This window comes from Canis lupus, chromosome 37, assembly GCF_011100685.1.
Source record: "Canis lupus familiaris isolate Mischka breed German Shepherd chromosome 37, alternate assembly UU_Cfam_GSD_1.0, whole genome shotgun sequence".
Classification (NCBI taxonomy): Eukaryota; Metazoa; Chordata; class Mammalia; order Carnivora; family Canidae; genus Canis; species Canis lupus.
This window is the reverse complement of record NC_049258.1, coordinates 11,859,891-11,875,731: the sequence shown is the minus strand read 5'-3', so window position 1 is coordinate 11,875,731 and position 15,841 is coordinate 11,859,891. Positions and strand designations below refer to the sequence as shown.

The 15,841-nt window shown below is 34.3% G+C and overlaps 1 protein-coding gene across 9 annotated transcripts in view; it reads right to left on the bottom strand.

Annotated features, from left to right (window-relative positions):
- NBEAL1 (neurobeachin like 1) overlaps positions 1-15,841 on the bottom strand; it is a 178,045-nt gene that overhangs the window by 55,882 nt on the left and 106,322 nt on the right. For all 9 annotated transcript variants that reach the window (XR_005385234.1, XM_038585400.1, XM_038585404.1 and 6 more), the window contains 4 exons: positions 14,644-14,801; positions 12,598-12,722; positions 6,679-6,805; positions 814-962 (listed from right to left, as the gene is read on the bottom strand). Coding sequence is in view for 8 of the 9 variants with exons in the window: in XM_038585400.1 (XP_038441328.1) it covers positions 814-962; positions 6,679-6,805; positions 12,598-12,722; positions 14,644-14,801 (559 nt within the window). In the remaining variant the exon portion in view is untranslated. The remainder of the gene's footprint in view (positions 1-813; positions 963-6,678; positions 6,806-12,597; positions 12,723-14,643; positions 14,802-15,841) is intronic.

Below are 15,841 nucleotides of genomic sequence, written 5' to 3'. Positions count from 1 at the left end.
GACCAAGGTACCATATGAAGTTACTCATGTTATGCAGAAAATATCTCCTAGTTCCTGACAAAGGTAGCACTTAGGGAAAAGGAATTTAATTTGTTTCACAGAAATCATTTGTTAAATTTAGTGGATGCTTAAGGGTTTCTTTCTTTTCTTTCTTTCTTTTTTTTTTTTTTTTTGAGAGAGAGAGCGAGAGGGCATGCCTGTGTATGCAAGTGGGGGACAGGGACAGAGAGAGGGGGAGACAGAGAATCCTAAGCAGTCTCCATACTCAGCATGGAGCCTGACATGGGGGTTGATCTCACAGCCCTGAGATTATGACCTGAGTCAAAATCAAGAGCAGGACATGCAAGTGTCTGAGCCATCTAGGCAACCCTAAATGGTTTAAAAACGTTCACAAAATTCTACAGCTTTTCCTCTTCCTTCTTATGAAAACAGAATAATCCTGATTATTTTATCTCAAAAAAAAATTTTCCTTTCCTCTTTATGTTGGCATTTTAGATTTAAATATCCTTTTTATTTTCAGGCAAAGGGCTAGGTGAGAAGCTGATAGAAATATACAAATAAAATTAAGACTGCATTTTATCACAAGTTTACAGCAATCCTCTCTCACTAAACCTTTTAAAAAATTAATAAAAAAAGCATTCCCTTCAATACACTGTTGAATAATAAATTGAATCCCATATTGACTTTCCATTTCTCCTTTTACATGATAGACCACAATTCTAGTCTCCTCTTACTGTTTTCTTCTCATTAATGATTGATAAACTAGATACTTAACTATTGAACAACAGAAATTATTCCCCAAGAACTCCTCACCATCTTCTTTTTCAATGCTGCAATCATAGAAGTAAATGTGTTGAGTAGTGATTTCTAATCTGCCAGGAATTACGTCAATTATTGTAATGAGTTCACAGTCTTCCGATAACACCAATTTTTCTTTTTGATCCTGTTCTTCTTTCTCATCACTGTAAATAACAAAAATCAACCAATCAAAACACACCCAACAATGTATTCTACGTAAATTGAAGAATATCAAGAAAGAGTATTTGAATTACCTACAAAAATATTTCAGTGCATATTAAATTACTTAAATACTATCTAATAGTTACTGCCCAATAATTCAGTTTCCAAAAAGTTTTACATTTTAATTGTATGTGAAACATTAAAACAAAATATAGTGAATCTTTATTATTACGGGTAGAGGACAGTTCAAACATGTAGCAATAGCAGTGTGATTTAGTTATATTTGGGACACATGAATTAACCAAGGGGAATATATGAATCTGTTAATAAAGGACTGCATCATTAGTGATGTTTTATAAACAATTATCAGAAGCACTAATTATGACTGATTCTTAACTTGTAAAATGACTTTTCAAGAGTTACTGAATCTAGGTAATATCCCCTGACAATGGAACTGGGGATGATACAAAGAGCTACTACTGCAATATCTCACTTAGAGTGAAATCATCTTGTATTAAAAGGACTGTTACACCTTATGTTTTTTGGAGAAGATAACTGGTAACTTAAGAAAGGAAATCTTTAAAAATTATTAAAATTATATGAACTTGTTTATGTCAACAAAATATACTGTTGAAACTGGTCAATCTGTAATCCTGAAATAAGCTTCAAAGAAATATACGTCATATGTAATTAATAATCCCCAAAAGAGTGATGTTCAGAATAAATTATATATTTAGGTCTTAACTCATTTTTGGCTGAAGGTGAGACTTTACAAACAAAAAGTAAAAGTCAGGGTAGATGTTTAAGTCACAAAATTCAAACACGTTCCCTAAGGAACAGAGATCCACTGGCAAAACATAGCAGTCTTCTGCAGCAAGGGACTTAAATACAACCAACTAACTAATTATTGACTGACCACTGAACTATGGTAACTTTAAAAGGCCAAACTTTTTTTAAAAAAAACTTTTCATTTAAAAACAAAAGAAAGGGGCAGCCCCAGTGATGCAGCGGTTTAGCGCCGCCTGCAGCCCAGGGCGTGATCCTGGAGACCCGGGATCGAGTCCCACATCAGGCTCCCTGCATGGTGCCTGCTTTTCCCTCTGCCTGTGTCTCTGCCACTCTCTCTCTAGCTGTGTCTCTATGAATAAATAAATAAAACCTTTAAAAAAATAAATAAAAAATAAAAACAAAACAAAGTTAAAAAAAAAAAACCATGAATATAGACATTACTGGCAACACACAGCAGATAAGAAACACTCCACAGGATTAGTCTAAGAAAGATAGTGGAATGACATACTCAAAATGCTGACGGGAAAAAAACACTTCTCTACTAAGAATTGTATAGCCAATAAAACTATCCTTCAAAACAGAAAGCAATGGTTCTCAGGCAACTGGATAATAACGTGCAAAAGAAAGAATATAGAATCCCACATCATATAAGAAAATTAACTAAAAGTGGGTCAAAGATCTAAATGTAAGAGATAAAGTATAAAACTCTTAAGAAAAAATAAATGGGTTTCAAAACTTAAAACTTCTATGCATCAACAAATTGAAGGAAAACACATCCAATGGAAGAACATTTTTGCAAATCACGTATCTGATAAGGCATTTATAATACAGAACTATTATAACTTAATACCTAAAAGACAACTCAATTAAAAAATGACCAAAGGATTTGCATAAATATTTCTTAAAAAAGATATATAAATAGTAAATAAATATATGAACAGATGCTCAGGATCATTAATCATTAGGAAAATGCAAATTAAAACTACAAGGCACCATTTCAAATCTTCTAGGATGGTATAATAAAGAAACTCCTAGATAACAAAAGTTAGGGTAGATGTGGAGAAATTTAACCCCCCATACATTACTTGGAGTATGTTAAATAGTACAGTCATCGTTAAAATAATTTAATAATTCCTTGTATAAACAAAGAATTACGATATGACTCACAAATTCACTCCTAGGTATATACCCAATATAACTGAAAACATGTTGACACAAGATTTATACATGAATACTCATGAAGTATTACTTATAATAGCTAAAAAGTAGAAATGTGGAAATATGGCCACAACTGGTGAATGAATAAACAAAAGTGGTATATCCATATGATGGAATATTTTTCAACCACAACAAGGAATAAAGTACAGCTTACATGCTCCTCTATGAATAATCCTTGCAAATATTACACTGAATGAAATAAGACAGACACAAAAGGCCACATATTGTAAGAAATAAATGGAATGTCGAAACAGGTAAATCCAATAGAGACAAAAAGCAGATCAATAGTTTTCAGGGGATGTAGAAAGGAGAAAATTTGGAGTGACTACTAAAAAGTACAAGATTTCCTTTCGGAGTGATGGAAATTGAAGCAGTAATCAAACATCTCCCAACAAACAAGAGTCCAGGGGCAGATGGCTTCCCAGGGGAATTCTATCAAACATTTAAAGAATTAATACCTATTCCTCTGAAGCTGTTTCAGAAAACACGACTGGAAGGAAAACTTCCAAACTGTTTCTGTGAGGCCAGCATTATCTTGATCCCCAAACCAGACAAAGACCTCACCAAAAAGAATTATAGACCAATATCCCTGGTGAACATGGATGCAAAAATTCATGATACTAGCCAACAGAATCCAATAGTACATTAAAAGGATTATTCACAAAAAATAAAATTAAAAAAAAAATAAAAGGATTATTCACCATGACCAAGTGGGATTTATTCCTGGGCTACAACAGTGGTTCAACATTGGCACATCAGCCAATGTGATGCAGCACATTAATAAAAGAAAGGACAAGAACCATAGGTTTCTCTCAATAAATGCAGGAAAAGCATTTGACAAAGTACAGCACCCTTTCTTAAAACTCTTCACAGTGTAGGGATAGAGAAAACAAATCTCAGTATCATAAAAGCCATGTACGAAAAACCTATAGTGAATATCATTCTCAATGGGGAAAAACTCAGCTTTTCCCCTAAGGTCAGGAACATGTCAGGGATGTCCACTCTCACCACTGTTGTTCAACATAGTACTAGAAGTCCTAGCCTCAGCAACCAGACAACAAAAAGAAATAAAAGGCATCTGAATCAGCAAAGTAGTCAAACTTGCACTCTTCGCTGAGGACAAACTCATTCTTCCACTGTATATGGAAAACCCAAAGACTACCTCAAAATTGCTAGAACACCTACAGGACTTCAGCAAAGTAGCAGGATGTAAAATCAACATACAGAAGTCTGCTGCATTTCTATACACTAACAATGAGACAAAAAAAAAAAAAAGAGAGAAATTAAGACGTCAATGCCATTTATACCTGCACCAAAAACCATTGATACCTAGGAATTACCCAACCAAAGCAGCAAAGATCTGTACCGTGAAAATTATAGAACCCTCATGAAAGAAATTTAGGGAAACACAAAGAAATGGAAAAACATTCCATGCTCATGGATTGGAAGAACAAATATTGTTAAAATGTCTATGCTACCCCTTTAAAGCACTCTAGACGTTCAATGCAACAATCCCTACCAAAATGCCATCAGCATTTTTCAGAGCTGGAAAAAACAATTCTAAAATGTGTATGGAACCAGAAAAGACTCCGAATAGCTAAAGGAATGTTGAAAACCAAAGCTGGAGGCATCCCAAGTCTGGACTTCAAGTTCTATTACCAAGATGTAATCATCCAGACAGTATGGTACTGGCACAAAAATAAATACACAGATCAAGGGAACAGAATAGAGAACCCAGAAATGGACCCTCAACTCTATGGTCAACTAGTATCTGATGAAGCAGGAAAGAAAACCCAACGGAAAAAAGAAAGTCTCTTCAACAAATGGTGTTGGGTAAATTGGACAGCCACATGCAGAAGAATGAAACTGGATGATTTTCTTACACCATACACAAAAACAGACTCAAAATAGATGAACGACCTAAATGTGAGACAGGAATCCATCAAAAATCCTATAGGAGAACACAGGCAACAACCTCTTTAACCTCGGCCACACCAACTTCTTGCTGGACACGTCTCTAGAGCCAAGAGAAACAGGCAAAAACGAACTACTGGAACTTCATCAAGATAAAAAGGTTTTGCACAGCCAAGGAAACAGTCGAAAAAAAACAAAGACAACCGACAGAATGGAAGAAGATATTTGCAAATGACACATCAGATAAAGGGCTAGTATCCAAGATCTATCAAGAACTTATCAAACTCAACACCCAAAGAACAAATATTCCAATCAATAAATGGCCAAAAGATATGAACAGACCTTTCTCCAAAGGAGACATACAAATGGCCAACAGATACATGAAAAAAGTGCTCAACGTCACTCAGTATCAGGGGAATTCAAATCAAAACCACAATGAGATACCACCTCACCCCAGTCAGAATGGCCAAAATTAACAAGTCAGGAAATGACAGATGTTGGTGAGGATGTGGAGAAAGAGGAACTCTCTTACACTGTTGGTGGGAATGGAAGATGGTGCAGTCCCTCTGGAAGACAGTATGGAGGTTCCTCAAAAAGTTGAAAACAGACCTATTCTATGACGCAGCGATTGTACTACTAGGTATTGACCGCAAAGACACAAATGTAGTGATCTGAAGGGGCACGTGCACCCCGATGTTTATAGCAGCAATGTCCACGATAATCAGACTACAGAAAGAGCCCAGATGTCCACTGACAGATGAATGGATAAAGAAGATGTGGTGTGCGCGCACACACGCACACACAAACACACACACACAGAGGAATATTATTCAGCCATCAAGAAGAATGTAATTTTGCCATTTGCAAAGATATGGATAGAATAGAGGATGTTATGCAAAGTAAAAGAAGTCAATCAGAGTAAGATAATTATCATATGATCTTACTCACGTGGAATTTAAGAAACAAAACAAAGGATCATAGGGGAAGGGAGGGAAAAATAAAACAAGATGAAATCAGAGAAAGAGACAAACCATAAGAGACTCTTTATTATAGGAAACACTGAGGGTTGCTGGAGGGGAGGGAAAGGAGGATAGAGTAACTGAGTGATGGACTTTAAGGCAGGCACATGATATAATGAGCACTTGGTATTATGTAAGACTGATGAATCACTGAACTCTACTTCTGAAATTAATAATACATTATATATCAATTGAATTTAAAATTTAAAAATATAATAAAAACAGTAAACTGTACTATTGGTCTTAAAACATATGAAAGTCTGTATTTATGACAATAATAACACAAAGGAGAAATAAGGAAATCAATATATTTTCATTTAATACTGATAGATGCCTAATTGCTGATATAGCAGTAATGATAGATCCTGAAAAGACAGCTGACCCTTGAGTAATGCAGCGGTTAGTGGCACTGAACCCAGTGCAGTCAAAAATCCATTAATAAATCTGACTCCCTAAAAATTTATCTCTTAATAGCCTACTGCTGACCAGAAGCCTTACCAATAACATACACAGTCTATTAACACATTTTGTGTTCCTATAAATAAAGTAAGCTAGAGAAAAGAAATGTTTTTAAGAAAACTATTTGGAAGAAAAAATACAGATATTTACAGTATATTACTGGCTGAAAAAATTTATATATAAGTGGATCCATGAAGTTCCAACCTTTATTATTCAAGGGTCAGTGTTCTTAGGATTACAATCAAATATATTCAACAATTTTATAATTTCATTTTTGAGAACAAAATAATTTTTAATTCTTTCAAATGCTTATACATACGTATTTACTCTGGCTGTTACGTCTTCTTCAGGAAGGTCTAATTTATCTTCCTCCATATTGCTAACTTTTACTTGTTTCACTACTTCCAAAAGCAAAGAATCACTGGAAGGCTGTGAGTGTTGGACACCTGTTTAAATAAATACAAATTATCTATTAAACACAGTAAAAGGGGATCCCCGGGTAGCTCGACGGTTCGGCGCCGGCCTTTGGCCCAGGGCGTGATCCTGGAGTCCCGGGATCAAGTTCCGCATCGGGCTCCGGGCATGGAGCCTGCTTCTCCCTCTGCCAGTGTCTCTGCCTCTCTCTCTCTCTCTCTCTCTCTCGAATAAATAAATAAAATATTTAAAAATAAATAAACACAGTAAAAAATAATCTCTATAATTTGTTAATTACATAATAATAATATGTATTTTTTTTTCATAATATCTATTATAAAGTAAAGGAGGAGGGGTGGGGAATTGGGTATAGGGAGTCAAAATGTGTAAACTTCCAGGTGTAAGATAATTAAGTATTAGGGATGTATAGCATGATGACTATAGTTAACAGTGCTATATGGCATTTTTGAAATTTGTTAAAAGCAGATCTTAAAAATTCTCATCATAAGGTAAAAAAAAGTTTGTAATTATATGCTGTGATAGATGTTAAGTGTACATTGCTGTAATCATTTTACAATATGTGTGTAGCTCAAGTCATTATGAGCTACATCTACACAGTATTCTACATCTTACACAGTATTCTATGTCAATTGTATCTCAGTAGAACTGGAAAAAACTAAGGTACTTAAAGTTTTCTAAGACAAAAGAACAGGGTGCCTGGGTGGCTCAGTCAGTTAAGCGTCTAACTCTTGGTTTCAGCTCAGGTGGAGTCATGGGCTTGAGGACTGTGTTGGGTTTCTGTGCTCAGCAGGAAGTCTGCTTGGGATTCTCTTTCTTTCCCTTTCTGTACCTCACCCCCCCCCCCCACTCATGTGCACTCTTTCAAGTACATAAATCTTTAAAAAGAAGAAAGCAATTACTAGAGAAAAGTTTTTATATGTGATTCAGAGTAATCTAGGCTGTGATCTTAAAAACCATTACATGTATAATAAAAGGAATGTTTTTAAAAATGTTATCTATTTTTAATAATGATATTATTTATGTTTCAAAATGGGTCAAGTAATCTCTTTAATCTAATTTAATTCTAAAGCACGTCAATATGTCATAGATAGAATTTTCTCACTGTATTAATAGAACTTTTACTTTGTCTTTGTATTAAAATATTAAGAAAGATGACAAGTATCTTTTTTTTTATAATATTGTTTATTTGAGAGAGAGAAGAACAGAGGGAGAGGGACAAGTAGACTCCATGCTGAACATAGAGCCTAACGTGGGGCACAATCCCAAAACTCCAAGATTATGACCTAAGCCAAAATCAAGTTAGATGCTTAATTAAAAAAAATGAACCATCCAGGCACCCCAAGATGATGACAAATTATCTTTAATTGTTAGAGAATACATAACTCAAGAGCTGGGGCACATGAAATTTAATAAATAATTCTGTATACAAAAATATGCAATAAATATAATACATTTTAGAAATAATACATTTTTAAGAGGGCAGGGCTAATGTAATAGGAAGAACAAAGGCCATGTGTGAAGTGGTAAACTTAAATTCTGTTCTGCCATTTATTAACCAGGTGACCCCTCTGAATCTTTGCTTTCTTAACTGTGAAATGGAGATACATCACATTACACTAACTTTATACTTGGCAGCTATCATTATTGTACATTCACCTCTCAATTAACTGAGGGGCGTAAGAATAGTAATAACTGCATAATTTATAGGTAGGACTAGGAAAAATTTATGTATGTAACTATGAATAAGAGTATTTCAGTTGTGGGAAATACAAATAATTCATACTAAATAACAAAACATTATAGGGGTGCCTGGGTGGCTAAGTCAGTTAAGTGTCTGACTCTTGGTTTCTGTTCAGGTCATGATCTTAGGTTTGTGAGATCGAGCCCTGCATCAGGCTCTGTGCTAGGTATGAAGCCTGTTTAAGAGTCTCTCTCTCCCTCTGTCCACCCTACCCCTAATAAAAAAGAAGAAAACAAACAACAAAAAGACCCCTAAATAACAAAGTATTATAAAGATGACAAAATCCTCCTTTAATTTCTCAAAAGGTATCATTGCTCAGACATTAAAAAAAAATCAAACAACCTAATGTACAGTTGCATTTTTCTGTTTAAATCTCCTTTGATCACACCTTTGTCTCTACCCAGGAAGCACTGGTTCACACTATTCCTAGAAGAAATAACTACTTTCACTGAATAGGTTTCTTCATATTCTTCATGGTCTCATTATTTTTAAATTTTATTTATTTATTTATTCATGAGAGACATAGGGGGAAAGAGAGAGAGGCACAGACATAGGCAGAGGGAGAAGCAGGCTCCATGCAAGGAGCCTGATGTGGGACTCGATCCCAGGTCTCCAGGATCGGGCCCTGGGCTAGGGCCCTCGCTAAACCGCCGAGCCACCCGGGTTGCCCGGTCTCATTTATTTCATATGGCAAAATTTATTGTTAAACATTTAATTAAACAAAGATTGCACATTAGAACATGCAATGAAAACTGAAAATAAGGAATCTAGATATTTCTGATACAAACAGAAAACAGACTTTATGTAGACAGATGACATTACGAAAGAGTGTAAGTTCAAAATTTGATGAAAGATTGGTGAGTAAGGGGCACCTGGATGGCTCAGTTATGGTTAAGCATCTGTCTTTGGCTCACGTCACGATCCCAGGGTCCTGGGACTGAGCGATGAGTCAGCCTGTCTGCCTGAGAGAGGAGTCTGTTTCTCCCTCTCCCTCTGCTCCTCTCCCTGCTCGCATGCTGCTCTCTCTCAAATAAATAACTTTTTTTTTTTTTTTAAAGAAAAGAAAGACTGGTGAATAAAATGAGGATGGGAATCATGTCAGGCAAAGAGGCCAGCTGGCAAACTACAGTTAAGTTTGGGAAAAGGTACCACCAAGCTAAGCCATGGCAACAGCAGAAGGATGAGAATAAGATTCAAAAGATATGCAAGGGAGAATTAACAGGACACTGTACCTAAAAAGCTATTATGTATAGGGGATTAGGAAGGATGAAGACAGACTCATGGCTAATATTAATGATATGGAGTAACTAATAGATGAAGAAAATAAAACTAAAACCCAAGATACAAGAGAAGCAGAGTCTAGGGTGAGGAGTAGACAAATGAGAAAGGATAATTTAATTACAAAAATCTTATGTGGAGGCCTCTGTGGAAGAGGTATCCCAAAAGACAGACAAGCAATTGGAAATCTTGGTCTAAAGGTCAAAAGGCAGGTAAGAATTAGAAATACAGGTGAGAAAACACCTTTATACATACATATATATATGTATGTGTGCATATACATATATATGTATATATATATATAGTGTGTGTGTATATATAGTGTGTATGTATATACATATATATATAGTGGTGAAGTCGTGAGATCACCTCTTCAGAGTAAGCACTGGTAAAAGGCAAGATGGCTAAGTATGGACCTAGGAACATGATTATTTTCAAGGTAACCAAGAAAAGATGAGAAATTGGTAAGAAAATTAGGAGGTTAAGCACCAGCACTAGAAAGAAAGATACACTTACAGAGGAGGATAACTACCAAAATTTAGAGATAATAGAAACAATGTAAGGACTAAAAGTAAGTTGTTGAAAATACTAAGGAAAGAATATCTAATGAAAAAGTACGGACAAAAAAATTTCTCTAAAACCAAAATAAAATATTTTTTTCTCTCTAAAACCAAGTATTTTATGATATATTTAAGAATACACTTTATTTTTGACTATTTAAATTCCATAATTCATAAGCAGTTGTGTTCCAAAAGAGGCTTCACAAATCACCTGTTTGAAATTCACAATGAATTTCCCATCAAAAATGTTACAGATAACGGTTAACTTTGTAGTTTAGCCAACAATGTAAAAACTACTCTGTACATTTGCAATGGGAGGCTTACAAACAGTAGGGTTATATGAAACAAAACAAAATAGAATATTTTAAAAATAACATGAATTCTGGCAGCTGATAAAAATACTTATAGACAAAAAAATACTTCTAGACAAAAATAAGGAGTTGACTAAAACATTTTAATTCTGAAGTATAGTTCAGGAGATTTTAAAGAGCTTTAGAGTTTTTTGTCACTGGTTTTATAGTATTTCCAATTTCACTTTGAAATGTATGAACTTTGTTTCTTCTTTATTATCTTACTATCACTAACATACTTGGGATATTTTTGGAAACGAGGTAAGGAGAAAAACTGAGAGATGAAAAATAGAAAACATGAATTTTCCTAGACTAAAACTAAGAAGAAGGGACATAAAATTTTATCTGTGTACCTGTATAAAGGGGTGAGGAGAAGAGGAGGAACGGGGATTTCCTGGGGTAGGATTTCTTGCCAAAAATGAAGAAAAAATAGGAGATGCTATTCTTTAAGTATTACTAGATTCAAGTCATTTACCAAAGATACTGGCTGAGTGATAAGCATTATCAAATTCCAATGAGAAAATATAATTGTCTCAAGATACAAGTAGGCAGGACAAGCTATATATAAGTATAAGATACTCTCAAAGTTAGAGTTTCTTTCATGTGTGGGGCCATTATTTTGCACTAAGGAAAGTTAGTTACTGTGTCTGATTTATTTTTGAATGTAAGACCATAAATGGCAGGCATCATAGACAGCATTCTTGATTAATACATGGCATCAACTGTATTGGCCAATTATTAAGGCAACTTTTAAAAAGCTGGTACTTGAATTTCATCTAAAATTTAGTCATTAAACACAAGGTGGCTATAATGAAGCAATTTAGTGTACACATGACTGAATAAATCAATATTTTGGGTATTTCACAGACTGTCTTCAAAAAGAGAGATACGGGGCAGCCCGGGTGGCTCAGTGGTTTAGCACCGCCTTCAGCCCAGGGCATGATCCTGGAGACCCTGGATCGAGTCCCGCGTCAGGCTCCCTGCATGTAGCCTGCTTCTCCCTCTGCCTGTGTCTCTGCCTCTCTTTCTCTCTGTGTCTCTCATGAATGAATAAATAAAATCTTTAAAAACACAAAACAAAACAAAACCAAAAAGAGAGATACCAAGTCAGATGATTAGAAAGGAAGGATTTCCTAAAGAGTTGTATAGACTCTTTAGAACTTTTGCACTTTTTTCTAGAAAAAAGCATTGGCCCATCTAAGATACTAAAGGTCTAAAAAGAACAAGTTTTAGAACAAAGATTTAAAGGATTTCTAAGATTTCTAAATATAGGGATGCATGGGTGGCTCATTGGTTGAGCTTCTGCCTTCTGTTCAGGGTATGATCCTGGGTCTAGGGATTGAGTCCCACATTGGGCTCCCCATGGGGAGCCTGTTTCTCTCTCTGCCTTGTCTCTGCCTCTATCTCTGTGTCTCTCATGAATAAATAAAAATAAAATCTTAAAAAAAAGAATTCTAAATATATCTAAAGTTAGCCTCAGTCTTGGTAAGAAGATGATTAAGGGAAAAGAATCATTGTTTCAATGTACCATCATAATGGATACAAGAGACAACGCATTCATTGCACATAAACTACAATATAATTTTATGATTGCAAATTATGTTTTTCTTTGAAAAATTACAATTAATTGATACAGGAAGTCATCTTAGATTTAGGCCAAGGTAACAGCATTTAACATATACAACCATTTAAATATCAAGTAATTCCTGTACAACAAAGCTTTGTAAATGGTATCTTACATTTTGAAAAAGAAGTAATTATAAACTGTCACACTTCAATCATGAGTAAGGAATTTTGAAACAATTAATAAAAACAATAACCAACCCATCAAGATCCTATCTTCAACAAATAATTAAATAGGCATTGGAACTCACCTAGATTATCTCTCAAAGCACTAGCGTCTTCATGAGTTTTGAAGTTATGATTTGGCACCAATTTAAGTCTCATGCGGGAATAATTTTCTACATTAGCTAGTTTCCAGTGAATTGGATTTTGTTTCCTATGAATATTAATAAGTAAACAAGTAAAATTACTTAGCTTGAAGTTACAAAGATTGGTTGATTGAAATAGAATCAATCTATTTGATTGTGGAATTTTACATCTGGATAGCACCATTTTATAAAAACTTCACGTTCATTATCTCATTTGACCCAAACAACCCTGAAAGAAAACCAATGTGGATATGCATTACTGCAGTTTATATATGAAGAACCTAAGGCAGACTAAATCATTTGCCTGAGATGCCATGTTGTTTACAAGTAGCATAAATAAGAACTGAATATAAATCTTTACACTTCTAGCTAGTATCTTTTACTCTTTACCTGTTCAGTGGAAATTCTTAAATATACAATGAGTTTATCCTAAATACAATGTTCAAAATAAAATAATTTTACTATAAATAAGGGGAATATAATTACAAATAGATCAAAGATCTAAATATAAGAGCTAAAACTCTTAGAAGAAAAGAGAGGAGTAAATCTTTGTGACCTTGAATTTGGGAGTGGTTTCTTAGATATTCTATCAAAAACATGCAACAGAAGAAAATAAGAGATAATTTGAACTTTGAAATTAAAAAAAAATTTGTATACCAAAGGCTACTATCAAGAAAATGAAAAGACAACCTACATATGTACAAATCATATATCTGATAAAGGTCTATTACTGAGAAAAAGAACTCTTATAACTCAACCACAAAAAGTCAAACAATCCAATTTAAAAATGGGCAAAGAACTTGAATAGACATCTCTTCAAAAAAGATATACAAATGGCCAAATGAAAAAATACTCAATGTCACTGGAAATACAAATCAACATCATAAGATACCACTTCACATCCACTAGGACAGTCATAATTAAAAAATTGGAAAAATTTTACAAATATTGGTAAAGTTGTGGATAAACCAGACCCCGCAAACAATGCTGATGAGAATGTTAAATGATGCAGTTACTGTGGAAATTGTTTGGCAATTCCTAAGTTAGACAGTGGATTATCATATGACCTAGCAATTTTACTTGTCGGTATATACTTAAAAAGAATTAAAAACAAATGTTGAAACACTCGTTCACAAATGCACATAACAGGACTATTTATGACAACCACAAGGAAAAAAACACAAATGTCTATCATCTGATGAGTGAATAGACAAAATGTGGTATTAATCACACAATGGAATATTATTTGGCCATTAATAAAGTAACTACTGATACATGCTACAATATAATGAAAATATTATGCTAAGAGAGAAAGAAGCTAGACACAAAAGGTCACATATTGTATGATTCCATTTATATAAAATATCAAGAATAAGCAAATTTGGAGACAGAAGGACTGGTGGTTGCCAAGGGAAAGGGAATAATACAGAGTAACAGACCAATGGGTCCAGGGTTTCTTTTTGCAGTAATGAAAATGTCCTGAAGCTGGAGAGTGGTAATGACTGTACATTATGAATGTAGTTAATGTCACTAAATTGTATATTTAAAAAAACAATATACATGGTTAAAGTGGTAAAGCTTATATTATGTGCATTTTACCACAATAAAAAGGGTGGGATACATATACATATAAATATGAAATATATTTCAGTAAAATATATGTAACTTGAAGGATCAAGTAAATAATCTGTAAAATACTGAAATACATAACATCACTCACTAACTCTAGCAGTATCATGAAGACAAATTCAAGACTTAAATCCTACATCACAGGGTAAAAGGAAGGGAAATAATAACTGCATGGTGAAAAAACATATATACAAAGCTCTGAACTTCCGAGACCTGTAATTCACAAAAGACAACGAAATTATTTAAAAGCAATTTTTAATTAAGTTGAGTGTTTTAAAAATTGGAGAGGTCACTGGCTCAAAAAATTTTAGGCAGGAGTTTTAAAGAAGAAAGTGTATTTAATAAATAATATCCTACTACCTTTCAGCCCAAGGTCCCCTTTCAGATGTAAGATAGAGCTGTACTGCCTTCCAGCGTCTCAGAGTGATTAACTGTTGACTGCTAAGTTGTTTAAGCGTATTATTATACCTCATGTTCTCTTGGCGTGCTTTTCGATTAAATGGCTCCACAAAAAACTCCTGAAACAGCAATAAATAATAGCACTGAATCATAAATTTAAATAATTTTAAAAATCTGACTCAATAAAATCACGCAATAAAAGAAGTGGTAACTAACCAACAGTTATTTTCTTATTCCATTAGAACAACTTACTTTAATGAAGCATGATTCTAACTATAATCCATTGTATTTTGTAAAATTTTAAAAATATAATAAATAAACATGTGAAGAACTTCAAAAATGGGGATCCCTGAGTGGCGCAGCGGTTTAGTGCCTGCCTTTGGCCCAGGGCGCGATCCTGGAGACCCAGGATCGAATCCCACGTCGGGCTCCAGGTGCGTGGAGCCTGCTTCTCTCTGCCTGTGTCTCTGCCTCTCTCTCTCTCTCTCTCTCTCTCTCTCTCTCTGTGACTATCATAAATAAATAAAAATTAAAAAAAAAAAGAACTTCAAAAATGTAATATACCTCAATAGAGGATTTTTAAACTCAAAGTTATTAACCTCATATAGTCAAATAAAAGTATCTTCCTTTGGTATCCTTTGGTTTTTAAAACAATGGATTGAGACTCATGATTAAAAGTAGAAGGAAGAGTAACCACATCCATACTACTACTGGGAAACTGAAAGACAATGCCAAAAACAAAAGAAATCTACAGGAGCAAATCTCTCACAACGAAAAATTTCATCATGTGGACTGCTCTATGAATAACATCCTAGTTATCAGCAAATGAATTCACATACTTTTCCAGTTTTCAGGATAAAACAGACCCTGCTAATAGAATGGGTTCTCTCAAGAAAGAATGCTAAGCCCTTAAAGTTTTACAGTTTTCAAAAAGACAAGTGGTAAGACTGACTTATCTGACTCACACTGATATTCACCTATCACGAAGGAACCAAATTAACAGTATTAATTTGTTTCAAAAATCGATCTGAATTATGTTGAAAAGAACAGTTAAAGATATGGATTTAGATATGGATTTATTTTTTTTAAAAGACCTTATTTATTTATTCATGAGAGACAGAGAGAAAGGCAGAGACAGGCAGAGGGAGAAGCAGGTTCC